The 14,782-nt window shown below is 37.4% G+C and overlaps 1 protein-coding gene across 1 annotated transcript in view; it reads left to right on the top strand.

The window, feature by feature from the left end:
• The window catches only part of LOC110469737 (uncharacterized), a 47,908-nt gene that overhangs the window by 14,315 nt on the left and 18,811 nt on the right, over positions 1-14,782 (top strand). Inside the window, exon 1 of the mRNA XM_085571849.1 lies at positions 1-14,782. This exon is cut by the window's left edge and continues 14,315 nt beyond it. Within this exon, the coding sequence (XP_085427975.1) occupies positions 14,779-14,782 (4 nt within the window). The 5' untranslated portion in view covers positions 1-14,778.

Below are 14,782 nucleotides of genomic sequence, written 5' to 3'. Positions count from 1 at the left end.
CTTAATTTGTTAACATTATCAAGAAAGCTCCACATTTTCATTTTTCCGGTCTCTGTGTAACTGATCTTACTCAAGCTCTCTGAAATAAACTGTTAGTAAAACAAGGAATGGAATTTTCTAGCCTCAATGCCCTGCTTTACTAAAAGTGATAAAGAATTACAGTAAGCATTGTAGACAAGCCTCAAAGGACAAGTTGCAGGCCTTTTCCATTTGTATTTTGGAAACTTCCATTGCCATTTGATTATTAGCATGCATGTGTGCTGCCACAGCACAAAGGAGGATGGACTTAGAATTGTCCTTCTAATTTTTCCCACATAAACTTACTAAGTTACAAGATACAATTTGTTTTCATACTTGGTTTTACTGCTTTGAGATTTAAGGAACTCTCTTGTGTAGCACTTAAATTTAAACAAACAGTTCTTCTGCAAGACAGATATTTGATTCTGCCCTCATAGCAACCTTTTATGGGGAATTGGTGTTTATATGGATCTTATAATGTGGCAAAAGGAATTGTCAACCAGATGCACTCTACAATGCAACATTTGAAACATTTTTGGGACTTTAAATATAACACAATACAAAATCTAACAAATGCAATTCACTTCATTAGGCAGGAGAAGTAGTGGAGACTTTTTTGTTCACCAGATGAATTTTTCCTTGTGTCAAAATTCAGAGAAGTCTAACACAAGCAGTTCAAATGATATTGCCTCAAAGTAGTACATTTTGTAACAAATGCTGCACTATTTAATCTTTACCATCTGCAGCTGGCAGCTTCTAAGTTTAGGAGAAAGACTTGTCTACACTTGAAGAATGGGTGTGAATATGGAAGTTAGGACTTGTAGATTGAACCTAATCAAACAGCCAGGTCTGGTATATTCTATCATTTTGTCTCAACCAACATCTTCTTCTCCTAATCTTTTTATGCTACTAGCACAGTATATAAATATAGTTTAAATCAGGAACTGAAGCATATTGAAACTTCTTCACTGGTGTATTATATCTGCTTCTCATGTTTTCCAGTTTTAGCCATTATATCTGACTAGAAAAGCATATAGTTTCTGATAAATCAGTAAAAAAACCTAGTTAAAAAAATAAGAAACTATTTTGACTTCTCATACATATTGCTCAAGTTCCATTTGAGTGTAGAAAAAATTCTTTTACCTTTAAAACACAAATCTCTGAAATTCTCTTTCTTTTAGCTGAAGAAAATGCTTCTTTCCCTATAACTTTGGTAATCCATGGCCTGATCAGCATCCGTTTTGTTCATAAATGATTGTTTAGAGGATTTAATGATAATTCTTTTAGAAGGAAAGTGGATTTCTTTATACTACAGAGGATGGTTGCAGCTGTGCTCCCGAACTTCAGAACATTTGAATTGCTTCCAGGGAACTTGAACTACTTACTGTGAAACTGGCTTTTAAAACTCAGCAGTTTTACCCTACTTCAATTTTCCTTTGATTTGTTGAATGCCCAACCTGCATTATTTTTAAATTTTCATCAACAAACTTTCAAATTCCAGTCCAATTAATTTCTTGCCTCACTTTGACAGAGCTTCTCGTATAACTGCATCTATCTCACTATGAATGAAAGAATAATTTTTGAGGCTAAGACTGAAAAGAACTATCATAACAATCATTTTTTTACTTCCTGCGTAGGATTCAGCCTCAAGCATTAGTTCCAGCACTTAAAACAAGTTAAAACCTCTCTATACATCTTTCTAGAAGCTTGACTTCAATGGATAGAGTTTTTATATGATGGCACAATTTTTCCATAATTTCAATTAAACTAACTTTGAATTAACAAATATTATAACAGTAAACCCATCTGAATTGATCAAGCTAGAAATTAAGTCTATTCTAATTCAAATTTCTGAAAGTGATGTAAGTTGCAAAAGGTCCAGCTTAACAGCCATTGTTAAATCACTCAGAAGATGATGCCTGTGTACTGAGAAATGGGAATCTGGATGAGCAGTGTAAGACTGAAACAGTTACTGGAGATGTTGGCAAAAGTAGGAGACTTGGATTTGTACATGCAACACATTTTATTTAAGAACATTGAATTAGCATATTCTGGAAAGTTACAGACCCATGTAGAAACTTCTCTTCATTCTTCCACCAGTACCATAAACATGACATTTTCACTAGACTCAAACAACCTGGTCATTGTGCATGGCATGCAGTACTTTTAAACTTCTTTCTCTGGGACCAGGAGCATTTCAAAGTGCAGAGTGGCCATGAAGCAGTGCAACCTCCTTCAGTATCTCTGTTTGCCAGCAATAACTTTAAGAGGCAGTTACTTCTCCTCTCCCTGCATCATGTCGGAAACTAAATGTCACTTCTGATCAAGCTTAGGCAAGAAAGAGGGATTGTCAGAAAACACAAGCAGAACACAAGTCATGTTAGATAACTGCATAACAGAAAGGATGAGAATTTTAGGTTATCTATGGTGAACAAGTATGCAAACTTAATCTCACCACTGGATAGTACTTATCCAACTTGTTCTTTCTCATTATAGAATTACCAGTCCAAATATTTTAACACAAACAAATGTTACAAGTCTAACACCTAAACCTATGAAAGTGTTTTTATATGGTTACAGTACTGGATGACTTTTCCTTGCATTCTGACTTCTGAATCAGCTGCAAAGGAAAAAATGACCCTGTGAGGTTGCAGTCAAGTGACACAAACCATTGATGACTTTTAGGAAAAAAACCACTAGTATCTGAAAGGTCACAGTAGAGGACTGAGACTGAAACTTTAACAAGAATTATAAATTATTTCTATTTCCTCTTGAGCACAGCACCACCACAAACCCTACCTTACTGATGTTGTCATTGGACTATTTCTCTGGCAGAGAAATTCTGTTTGGTGAGAAGAAACATTTTTGCCCATAGTAAATGTTACATTTTGAAACATAAGTTTATAACTTTCAGGAAAATAAGATTAGAGGGAATTGAAAATCTGCAGCTGTTTCTGATAACATTATGCAGATCCAATGACTGTACTGTGTAATATTTACTTTAAAAAACATACCACAACCCCCAAGATATGCTTATCCTCAAAAGTAGAGTACATCACTCAAAAGGCATGTAGTACAAGAATTAAGATCCAGAAATGAATGTGAAATCTATCAGTACTTCTACTTGATAAAGAAAAGTTTAAATCTGTGCCTCCTGCCAACCAAGATTTCGTTTTCTGTGGTAGTGGTGCTAGTGCTTTTTTACCAGATTTTATAAAATTCTGCATAGATTCATGCATATGTATGCAAAGAGTGGAGGGTTGTGAGAACACTGTTATAGAAAACAAGACCAATATGGATCACTCATTACCAAGATAATATTAACCAGATTAAAATATTTAGTTACTTTGAAACACAGGAGAAAAAAAGGGCTGTTTCCTTGTAAAAGATCACCTTGTGATTTTTTCCCAGTCCCATTTCCTCATCAGTCCTAATTCCCACAAGCCTGTGTTCTACAAACTTGGGGGTAGTCAGAAAAATCCTCAGTGAAAGCTCCTACACAGAGCCACAAAAATATGATAAGTCTATGACACATATAAACATTACAAAAAGATATATACATGCATATATATAGATATACATTTATACTCACAAACATATAAAAGCAAATATTACCAGTTATCTCCAGAATCACACATTGCCTCCACTGTTCTATGTTGCTATTGCATGCGAACATCTATTAATACAGAATAATAAAAAAAGTTTTTAGTGAGATTTCTGAAGCTTTGGTTGGAACAGAGTCCACTTCCTCCAGTGCAGGAGGCTCTTCCAACACACAACAAAATCAAGGAATGTACAGAGGAGGGGGAACAAGAAATGCAGCTCCACTGGAGCCCATGAAGTTGTCAGATGCATGGTCAACCATGAAATGTGGTATTAGTGAAGAAGTCAGGCTGATGGAGTTGGAAGCTGGAGCTGGTGTAATGTTTCCTGTGCTGGGTGCTTCATCCTGCAAAAATAATTTGTTCTACTGGATCCTAGATTTGGAATTTAATGCAATGTTATTCAGGGAATGAAATTGCATTGCCAATCAGGTATTTTTCCATTAGCTTGTCCTTCTGCAGGATATTTTGGCTTTCATTTTGCATCCTGTGAGTTACTGGGCGAGTGAGAGATGGAAGCAAGTTGGATTAGGGGAAGGAATAACCACTGAGTGAGGGGACGACTACTGTCCTTTGAGTAGCTGATCCTGTGGCTGTCCTACCAGCCAAAGCAATTGGATTTGTCTTTTGGCTGAGATATAAATCCACCTATTCTCAGTAAAGAGCACAGTTCTTCATCAAGCAGGCTGTAGAAGGAGCTTAAGGAATTGTAACATGGTTTTACACAGAACCTGTGAGTGAAGGACTTGTCCAGAGACTGCTGCCACAGAATGGCTGATTCCTGCTCTCTGGGAATTCCTGCAGTGGAAAGTTAGAGAAGGATCTGGGAAGACCCATGTGCCTGTGGGGACCTGCTCTCTAGCAGAGTTGTCCCACTGTCTGAATTTAGATGCCTGATGGAAGCACAACTCTACACCATTTACTTCTGGAAAGCTTCATGTTTCTGCAAAGCTGAAACATGGATGAACCATGTGCACCAAACCTGTGTGGTGCTTCAGGCTTTTTAACATGGGAGTCGGCTTGAACACAGGCTGCTGCGAACCCATTCAGGAATCTAGCACCAGGCTTCTAGGGAGTACCCAAAAGAGAGATTGCATTTTCAAAAATGATGTTCCTTTGGACTTGCAGTAGTCATATCTCTTTTTATCAGACATACAATCTGCTCCAGGGGTTGTATATCTATAGTGTACACATTGTAATCTCTCCATTTTCCCTGAGAAGTCACCCCTTGGCTTGATAAGCCAGTATTTCTGCAGCATTATTCTACCTGGGAGCACAGATCCTGGCCATCTCCTGATGGTATTGTGTCACTGCAAGCACCTCTTTCTCCTCAGTTTAAGGGGATGAGGTGAGTCAGGTGGCAGAACACCCCTGTAGGGTGTAGCTTTATTGTTGTTTTCTCTAAGTAATTGAATAATAATTTTAAAAAATGTTCCTCCTGTTTCCTCACCTTAGCAGTGTGGTTGAGTGACCACTTGCATCTCTGGCAGCAAGTATGGTCAGGTAACTTGTAAAATAATATGTACAGCAATGGTGTAAGAAAAATTGCCCATGACAGCCACTCAGTCAAGACAGAATTTTCTAAATCTTTTTCATTACTAACCTCTGGATACTCTGACCTTGCAGGATGTAGCAATAGAATTAAACTGAGCAGAATGCCAAAATACCTGCTAATAAACTTTATTTAACTTCATCTAATATCAGTCTACAAACAGGATATTGTTTCAAATAATTAGGCATATAAGATCTTTAAAACTTCCTTAATTGTTTTATTTTCTAACTGCATTAGCCAAATGCTTTTTGAACCCTTTGGATTTGTATATTGTTAGGGCTGATGTTAGTGAAGAAGTTCTCTGTGACTTCCCTTCTGTAGGCAAGAGGAATCTAACATTAACATGACATCCTTAGCTCAGTTTAAAAGGATGAATGCTGAGCTTTAGAGTGCAACTGCACAAAATAATTTTACGTAGTAGAAATTTAAATCAAGAGACTGAGCATATTTCTTTCAATTCAGGGAGTGCAGGCGGATCTATGTAAAAGTACAGACAAAACCCCCACTTTTCACACTAAATTAGGAAAGGAGTACAGCAATACTCCCTCTCTGCTGCTTACTGAACCATCTGCCTATTTATGATACTGCTGATTCTGCCAAGAACTGTTCCCTAATTTCACAGAAATCAAGGAGAATCTTGAATTACACAGGTTGGACTTCTATCTTTGCTGGGGGAATTGTGCAATTCAAGACAGCTGTGCTGTGTCTATACAGCTGCAGTCCTTTCCCTTACCAGAGAGAGAAACTGCTGAAATGCAGTCTCCCTTTGACAGGACAACTAATAATCTTGTCTAAAATCACTCTTTAATGCCTCTGAGGATAGTAACCACTAAAAACACACAAAGTAACTCACCAGGTGAGATGCTCCTGGTACTATCCCCTTTCCTCTGGGTTTCTGATTTGGTTTTCATTGTCCCTTGTAGTTTCATTGTAGGTGCATTGGATTAGCTGCACCACTGAAGTATGGAAACTGGACAACAGCCTTTTTATTTGGGTTTTTCTTCATTATACCACTGCCAAAATAATGCTTCCTACCCTTGCTCTCACATAGCACACGTGATGGCAATGAAAAGATGTGTGCAGTTGCTAAGTACACTACAGGAGGGAGCTGGATGTAGTAACCAGCCCTTAAGTTGTCTTGTTTTGTTTCCTTGTTAGGTGTGACTAGTAGACATAGAGAATTAAAACAGTCTTTCCATAAGGCTATAAAACCCTCTATCAGCCACATCAACAGAAGAAAATAATGTTACTTCACTAGAAGCTAGTTAGAATGAATGGTGAAGCTCTCAGCAGAAAACACAGGAGTGGATTTGTGCACAACTGCAAATTTGTCCAAGTGCAACACAATTGATATTTCAGTGAGCAGCAGAGCACAAAGCAAGAACACTGTGTGCTATTCCTAACAGTAACGAAACAAGAAGACAAAAAAACTTCAGTGTTAAACTTTTCTGTTTTGGAAACCAGAGAAAAGAGCCATGACCTTGTAAAAGGCCTTGTAATTTTCTTCTGCAACATTTTTGCACTGACTGAATTGCTGCTGGCTCATCTTTGAAAGCTTGAGGATAACCAGAAAATTTCTGGAATAGAGATACTGTGCAGGTGGATAAATGCATGAGAAATTTATGCTGCATTAAAACACCAGTAAGAAAAACCACAAATACATACATATATGTGTGTGTGTGTGTGTGTGTGTGTGTGTGTGTGTGTGTGTTTGTGTGTGTGTATGGAAAGTGCATGTTGGACATGCTGTAACATCTGACATGTTGCATTTACTGTGGCATGTTCCCTCCTACTTACAACTTGTGTTGTGCTATGCACATGTTACCATTAAGATAGAATGACAAAAAAAGACATCTAGTAAGAAGTATGAGGTTTTGATGGGATGCATCCCACTAGTCCCAAGGCAAGAGCCACTTCTGTTCTCTTTGTCTTGCTCAGCACTACTCTCCTTCTCTAAATCACTTCCCTATAACAGTAATAGCCCATCTGGGCATAATAGCAAAAAAATATTCTGGGTCTGCACTGAGACTGATCAATCATTCATAAACATGCTCTAGGTTCCTTCCTGGCTTAAGCCTTTATGATTACCATAAAGCAAAACCCACCAAAATTTAGAGCTAGTGTATGTTTGTGCATATCCGCACATAAACACTCATGATGATTTGGCACAGGGTTAGCATATAAATCAAAAGTAATTGTGATTCCAACAGTTTAGATATAAAATTCACACTTTGATGCATGTTCTTTTTGATTTTATCTATAACACTCCTGCAAAACATTCTCTTTAAAGAATGGAAGGGGAGGGGGGGAATTTCTGCTTGGAAAGCCCGGGAATATTAAAAACCTTTCTATTTACTGATACCACTATCATCCTTCACATATTCATGGGATATTGGATCTCTCAGGCAGAAGAATTAATGCAGTTGTACTGCACATGGGGTTTATTTTAGAAGCAGTGCAGGGACTGTGGCAGTAGTAGGAGCAATAATGTTCATGTTGTACCAATCCTTTTTTTCTCAGTTATTAAAGGTGACATACCAAGAGACACTGTTCATATCACCCTGTGAATAAGAATTATTTTGCAGCTGGCAGGAAGAAATTGCTCTTTTAGTAAGAATAGGCCAAAAGTTCTCAGGTAAAAGAGTCTTGCATATGAAACCCCAGGATGTGGGCCATGTCAGTGTTGTTAGCTATGGCTGCAGAGTACCCAGGAATACTCAGTGAATGAATACACACTTCAACATAGCCAGCGGATATTTGCTTTCATTAGATAAAGCGCTATATAGGAGTAAAATAGATCTATGAAGCAGGTGCTGCAAATGAACTGTCTTGTGAACATTCTAGGAAAATCACTGGAAAATGATTTTCTATTGGAAGAGAAATTAATCACCACCATTTGTCTTTTTCTCTGGTATATGCTTGTGACTACTCTGCAAAATAAACCTGCATGCATTTGTCATGTCGGATGCTGAGTGTTTATCCTACCTCTTTGATGTTTTCCTTCTCAAGAGATACAGGGCTTGATCCACCTTCTGTGACAACCATGGAGCCAGATAAGACTCATTTGCCACTGGTATAGGCTTTTTTAAACCATTTGGAATCAGTCTTCATCACAGCAGAGCTTAAATGACTTTTGTTAGGCATCAAGTACATGAATAAAATCATGTGAGCTATCTTCAGGATGCTTTTAAAATAACTTCCCCTCCAAAGAAATTCTTGGTGTTTTATGTTCTAATACAAGCAGTAGATTCACATTGAACAGAAAACATCCTGTACTCTGTGATGATGTCCTCTGAAGATGGATGTTGCATTTTGTGCTGAGGGAACGTGTGAATTCACTTGACTTCTTTCAAACAAAGCTCAGTACGTGGAAAAAGCTTGGCATCTTTGCTTGGAAACAGGCTAAATTCCAATAGCAACCTTTAGTTGATGCTGCACCATGGTGCCAACATGCTAAACAAATAGAAATACAGTGTCACAAAAGGCGCATAAGAAAAATAAATTAAAGAGTTTGGCACCCTTTTCTGTGTACTTGACAAACAAGAGGGGAAAGAGCCCTGCTGTCAGCAGGCATGCAGGCCCTGCCACGCTCTGTACCTGCTGTGCTGCACCAGGCATCTCCTCTGTACCAAAACATGGTATGAAATATTATAATAAAAGAAGTGCATCAAAATGAAAATGCTTCCTTCTTTAATTTTTTTGTAAATTAACTATTAGGTGAAAGTACGTTATCCTTTCTGTGAGAAAGATGTTTTAAAAACTGGCATTGCTTCCATTTACAAAAAAATTGACCATGTGATAAAAAATTAATTACATAAATAGTCCATGTTTTAACTGATAACAAATAATCTTTAAAAACAGAGCATTCATGAATAACAGTTTGAAAATCTTAATTAAGACTTACAATATTTTGTACATTTTGTATTAAAACTGTTGCCCTGAATTGAAGGCAAGGGAAACTAAAAAAAAACATGGGAAACTGTTTTTCATCAAACAAGCATGAGGAATCCCTCTGAATTCACCCAAAAAAAGAAGAAATTTGGTGTAAATAGCTCAGAAAAAATGAAGATCCCAGATTAGACATTGATATGATATGTTGGTGACTCTCAAATTTATAGTAATAGCACTAGTTTATGCTTGCTTTAACTGTAAGAGTTTACATCTAGCATCAAGTATTATTCTTAGAGAAAAATTATTCTTCCTAAAGAGAAGACAGTCCACATTTGTATATGTACACAAAAGACATTCATGGACTGCTAGTTTGTGTAAAAATTATTATTTCTATTGGAACTTTTTTAAAAATTGTGTCATCATGATGAATGTTTTCCATTATCCCAGATTTTTAATATTTCTTTTAAATGTCCACCATCATATATTATTGATTTCCTTATAATAGCTCTGAAACTAAAGAAAAAAATACTTCTTTTACTGCAATTCCCATCAAGACTTCAGAGGAAATATTTTTATTACAGGCACTTTGAATGAGTATGTATTCTTGAGACTACGTTTACTTTGACAAACCTTCTGACTGTTTCCAAAATGTTCTCTTCAATGAACAAAGTTTTAAAGCCCCAAAGATTTAAAACTCTATGGGGACAGAGCAGGTTGCTGCAGGTATTTCGAGTTAAAAACAAGACTAAATTATGGTTTAAGCTGTAAACCATATGAGATTACTATAATTGAATTAGAATCCTGCTGCTCCTTATAAAACCAGTTCCTCTACAAAAGCCAATTTCTTTGCTTGAACCTCTGTAGAAAACAGCATTATCCCTGCACTTCAACTTTCCCAGTGCTGTAATTAAAGAATTTCATATTAATTGGTTACATATTGTAGAGATTTTTTTCAAAGTACTCTTTTTATACAAAAATTGCCACTGTTGAAGACAAGACTCAGCCAATGCTACCAGAGAAACAGCCACTCTATGCACTCTGTTAAATAGTACATGGTAGGACTACTTTTCTTCCTGATTTGATCTGCAGTAGGCAGAACCCACCAAAAGAAAGTAGTGAAAATTTTATCAGGGATATGATTTAGGAATTACTTTTCAGCTGTGCTTTCATGATGACAAATGATGATGACAAATGATGACAGAGAAAGGAAAAAGGGTCCAATATCAGGTAAATTTGCACTAAGCAGCACAAAAGGATGAAATCCTCCCTTGATGCCCATGGATAAGTTTTAGTGCAAGATCCTTTAAGCAATGTCTTGCTTATACGTGTATATATATAAGATGGATTTTCCAGCAACATAATTTCCCCATACAGTTGCCACATTTTTGCATCATTACCTTCTAGTCTTCATTTATATTTTCTGTTTTGTAGAAAGTAAGCAGTCAAGATCCCATCTGTGTTTGAAGGTCATAGCAAAATGTTCACTGCTAAACTATAGCAGGAATGCATTTCCAGAAAGGAATGCTTTGTCTGTGAGCATTGACAGTAGTTGTCTTGACTCACGTAATGCATATGTATACTTAAAGAATGTTTGAAGAATCTTGCAGAGATAAAAATATGAGTCAGGTTTCAAACTGAGATAGACAAAACAGTAGGAGGAAGTACAGTCTTCTGTCTCTATGCCTTTTGAGGACACAGGATACTTTATTAGACTATATGTTAGATATACAAATAATCTAGCTAGCTAGCTAGCTATCAGACCTGCAACTGTTCACGTTGCCCATTGATCTGTAGTTAACACCTGAGCCAGTTCTGACTCCGAGAGAAAATAAAGCAGGCCTGTGGCCCTGGGAATTCTGAGATGAAAACCAGAATTTCCTCCAAAGTGATCAAGCTGTAGAAAATCATATCTGTAACAGTGTTACTTTTACATGCTGTAAAAACAAGATACATATGAAATTAACAAGTGAAGAACACACTGATATCACATCAGTTTGGGGACCTTTTCTGAAATGCTGAATGTTCATATTATTCGATTCTGACAGCTTGCTCCTGTCAGTAAATAAGGATTAAGAAACCCCATGGCATATACAATTGTATGATTTGTCATTTGTTGCAAGGGCTTCGAGAATGGTTCAGTGTAGACAAAAGCATCACATTTGTGTGAATGTGTAAACAAGGGAACTGTATTTTGTTAAAAATAAACTCCTTTGGAATAGCTCTGTCAATTAAACAGTATCAATAATTTCCTGAATTTCTAGAAAGAAACCTGACAAAACCCCCTGAAATTCGCTTAATTAATTTAATCCATTTCACTCTCATGTTTTAAAGGTGATCATCACTACAGCTCCTGCAAGGACCTCCCTCTCCCTCTCCCTCTCCCTCTCCCTCTCCCTCTCCCTCTCCCTCTCCCTCTCCCTCTCCCTCTCCCTCTCCCTCTCCCTCTCCGTCTCCTTCTCCCTCTCCCTCAGAATGCTTCTGCTAGTCCTGAAGTAGATCTCAGAAAGCCTCACAAGTAAAATCACGAGTAGCTGGTCCTGTCTCTAGAAGCTAGGCTGTTTCTACCTCTCTATCTACATACCCCTCTTTTCTCTTTCTACTTGCCCCTCTTTCCCACATCTAGCCAAGGAGGGCACATTTATGGTACCAGTTAACATGGAGCCCAACATTCAGGTGTGGGGGAAAATAGTTATTCTGGCTTTATAGCCTAGCCTCTCCCTTCCCTCACCCAAGCATCAGGGAGACCAAATGTTGGGCTGTCAAATACCAGAAAAAAAAATCTTTGTTCTGCTCCCCTGTGTAACATTGGAACTTCACTGGGAGTTGTTGCATTATTAGACCAGATACTTCTCAAAACAAATTGAGTCAATATGGAATATCAAACACATTTTTCAGTCAGACTAGAGGGTGAGATTTGCTCAGTAGGCTTTTTTTAACTAAATCATACAAAAGTGTTTTTTACCATCATGCAGATTTTAGAGAAATGGATCATTGATAAAGAAGAAATGTATTATCACTTTTTTTCAGGTGACTATGAAGATAATTACCTTATCTCCGATTAATAATTGTGCAAAACTTCTTCAAAAGTGCTGCACAATTTTTGATCATGGTATGCAAGAACATTCAACTAAGAAAATAGAAAAAAAATGCTATTCTCCCTTTTTCATGTCAGTAGCAGATAACTAAAATATGCACAGCTCTAAAAATATCTGGTGGCAGAATATATAAGCTACAACTTTTCAACTTCCTTCTTTAGATATGAAATTTCATTAAATGAATCACTGTAGAAAGTCTCACACTTTGAAAAGTACAGGCAGAAAGGGATGTTTCTGGTATCTATGACCCAGAGCAGAAATAAGTCATATAATGAGCATTTCTTAAATGATATTAGCTTAATAGGTGGTTACAGATTTTTCAGATCAATCAAATCATATCCTCTGCACCGGGAGTGAGATTAAAGAGAGGGCTCACAGTGACCAACTTTAAATGCAGTAAACTAATCTTTATAAGCTCTCTCTCCAGCCTTCCTTTTCCTTTCCTTTTCCTTTCCTCTTCCTCTTTCTCCTTCCCCCTTCTCCCCCTGCTCCATAAAGAACCTTTTTTACAAGGGGCTCAGTAAAGTTGTTCTAAGGATACCTCCCACGCTCCCCGATGCAGTTCACCAGAGAAGTCAAATTAAGAGACCAAGAAACTCTCAGGACAAATTACTTCCAGCAAATTCAAGTACTCCTAGTTGGAATGTACTTCCAATAGCACCCTGCTTGCTAAAACAAGAGGGTCTGTGTAAGCAGCTCTCTGGGAGCAGGTCTGCTGATTGCTGTATTATGACACAGGGAGGGAAGGGGAAGACGCTTGCTGAGAAAACTGATCCAAGACCCCACTATAGTCAGTGCAATCACTTACTTGGAGGTCAGCAGAATTTAAAAGGAACCAAGTTCCTAAAGTATGTAGACATTCCTAGGTGTAATTAGCATTTCCTCAGTGGTTATGCATTTGTCTTGAGTGCCCTCTTTAAAGATTGTAAAAGAAAGTCAAGTACGTCTTCAAAAAATATGCTTTCCAATTGTCTGATTCTCAAATCAATCTCTCCACCATGCAAACATATCAAGAGCTGTCTCGAAAGACCTTGAAAGGCAGATCTTCTAGCAAGAAGTTAGCCACAAGTGCTTTGATTAAAACAGATTCACAAAACTTCAGGCATCACGGATCTGTTGGATTTTCAATTTCTTTTGAATTTACCTTTGGAATTAACATACTATTAGGTTCTATAATCTACAATCTTATGCTGGACTGCTGATATTGTTTATGCTGAGCAATGCCTGCAAACCTTGTGAGCCCTTTTATGCAAGAAGAAGAAGAAGCTTACTCAAAAAAAAAACCCAAAACCAAAAACCAGCAATGACCTTTGTCTCAGTTGAGTTATTATTTAAGTTTAACAAATGAAGACAAAACTTTGAGAAGAACTCATGTTCTGTTTTAGGAGAACAACTTCTCCTGCTTTTGCAGCTTCTATGAAGGCTGAGCACCTTCCTGGTGCTTCGGTTTTCTGAAGTGCACCTAAACTACTAGGTGTGTTAGCATGATCATTGTATTTGAATTTCAGATAAAAAAATTTGTATTTTCCAGTCTGAGGGGAATACTTTGACTTTTATTAAGCAGCACAAAGGGTCTGCATCAGCATAATGATGCAATTATTATATCCCAACAAACAAGGCAGGATGAGCAAAATAATTATCAAGATGAGATCAAGTTGAAAGTGGTGTACCGCAGAAGGATGTTGAAGCTGCAAAGGAAAATTAGGTATGAGCTCTTAAAAAATGTAATCCTTTACAACTTGAGAAGATGATGTGATGAGGAAGAACATCATCAAAATACCACCCTTGATCCAATTTTGCTTTCAGTTGGGCAGGTGAAAGCCAGCTAAACTAGTGGTGCCAGAAGGCAGCACTAATATGAAGAAGAAAGAAGTCCAGGGTCTCCTGCAAACTGCTACTGAAACCACTGAACTTATGAGTAGCAATCACACACCTGCTCACAGGGCATCAGATGGTGAATTGGCACTACAAGCAAACACTGGAGTTAGACACACATGCAGCAATGTTTACACACACAGATATTTTGCTTTAATAAAATAGAAAATGCATAATTAAAAACAACAACAGAAAAAGAAAAATATGAGCTAATCAAGAATGTTCTTTACTGGTTTTGTTTTAGTACTCCAAACACTTCACTGGAGATTTTATGAAATAAAAAATATGCATACCTTGGCATAACTCTCCTAGGGAAGACTGCAAAATGTAAAGACAATTCCTTTTATAAATACACTGACAGAAAAATGGAGTTCTCACACTTATAAAAATGAATAATTCTGGAGCTGTCCTCCAGAAATCTATTTTGGTGGTGGTAAGTAACCTGAAAAGACTCATCTGGAAGATAGCTCCATTAATTTTCAGACATTGCATTACCGGAGGCAAGCACAGGGAGTAGGTACATAGTCTGGAATCCATCCATGTAACACGCTCTAATTATAACTTGTGTGTCATCTTTCCAATAGGCTGTGTGCTTACAAGAAACTGTCACTGGCTTTTGACATATGGCAGAGCAATTGGGTTGATCAGGGGTTTTAACCTATGGGATCTTGAGAGGGTCTTATTTCTATTTATGTTTTTTCTTCTCAGTAGAGTGGCATACTGTCAGGTGCTGTAGATCTACGACATGG

This window comes from Lonchura striata, chromosome 2 (genome assembly GCF_050655825.1).
Source record: "Lonchura striata isolate lonStrDom1 chromosome 2, ASM5065582v1, whole genome shotgun sequence".
NCBI lineage: Eukaryota > Metazoa > Chordata > Aves > Passeriformes > Estrildidae > Lonchura > Lonchura striata.
Note: the sequence above shows the minus strand (reverse complement) of the source record. Positions and strands in the feature narration are given on the sequence as shown.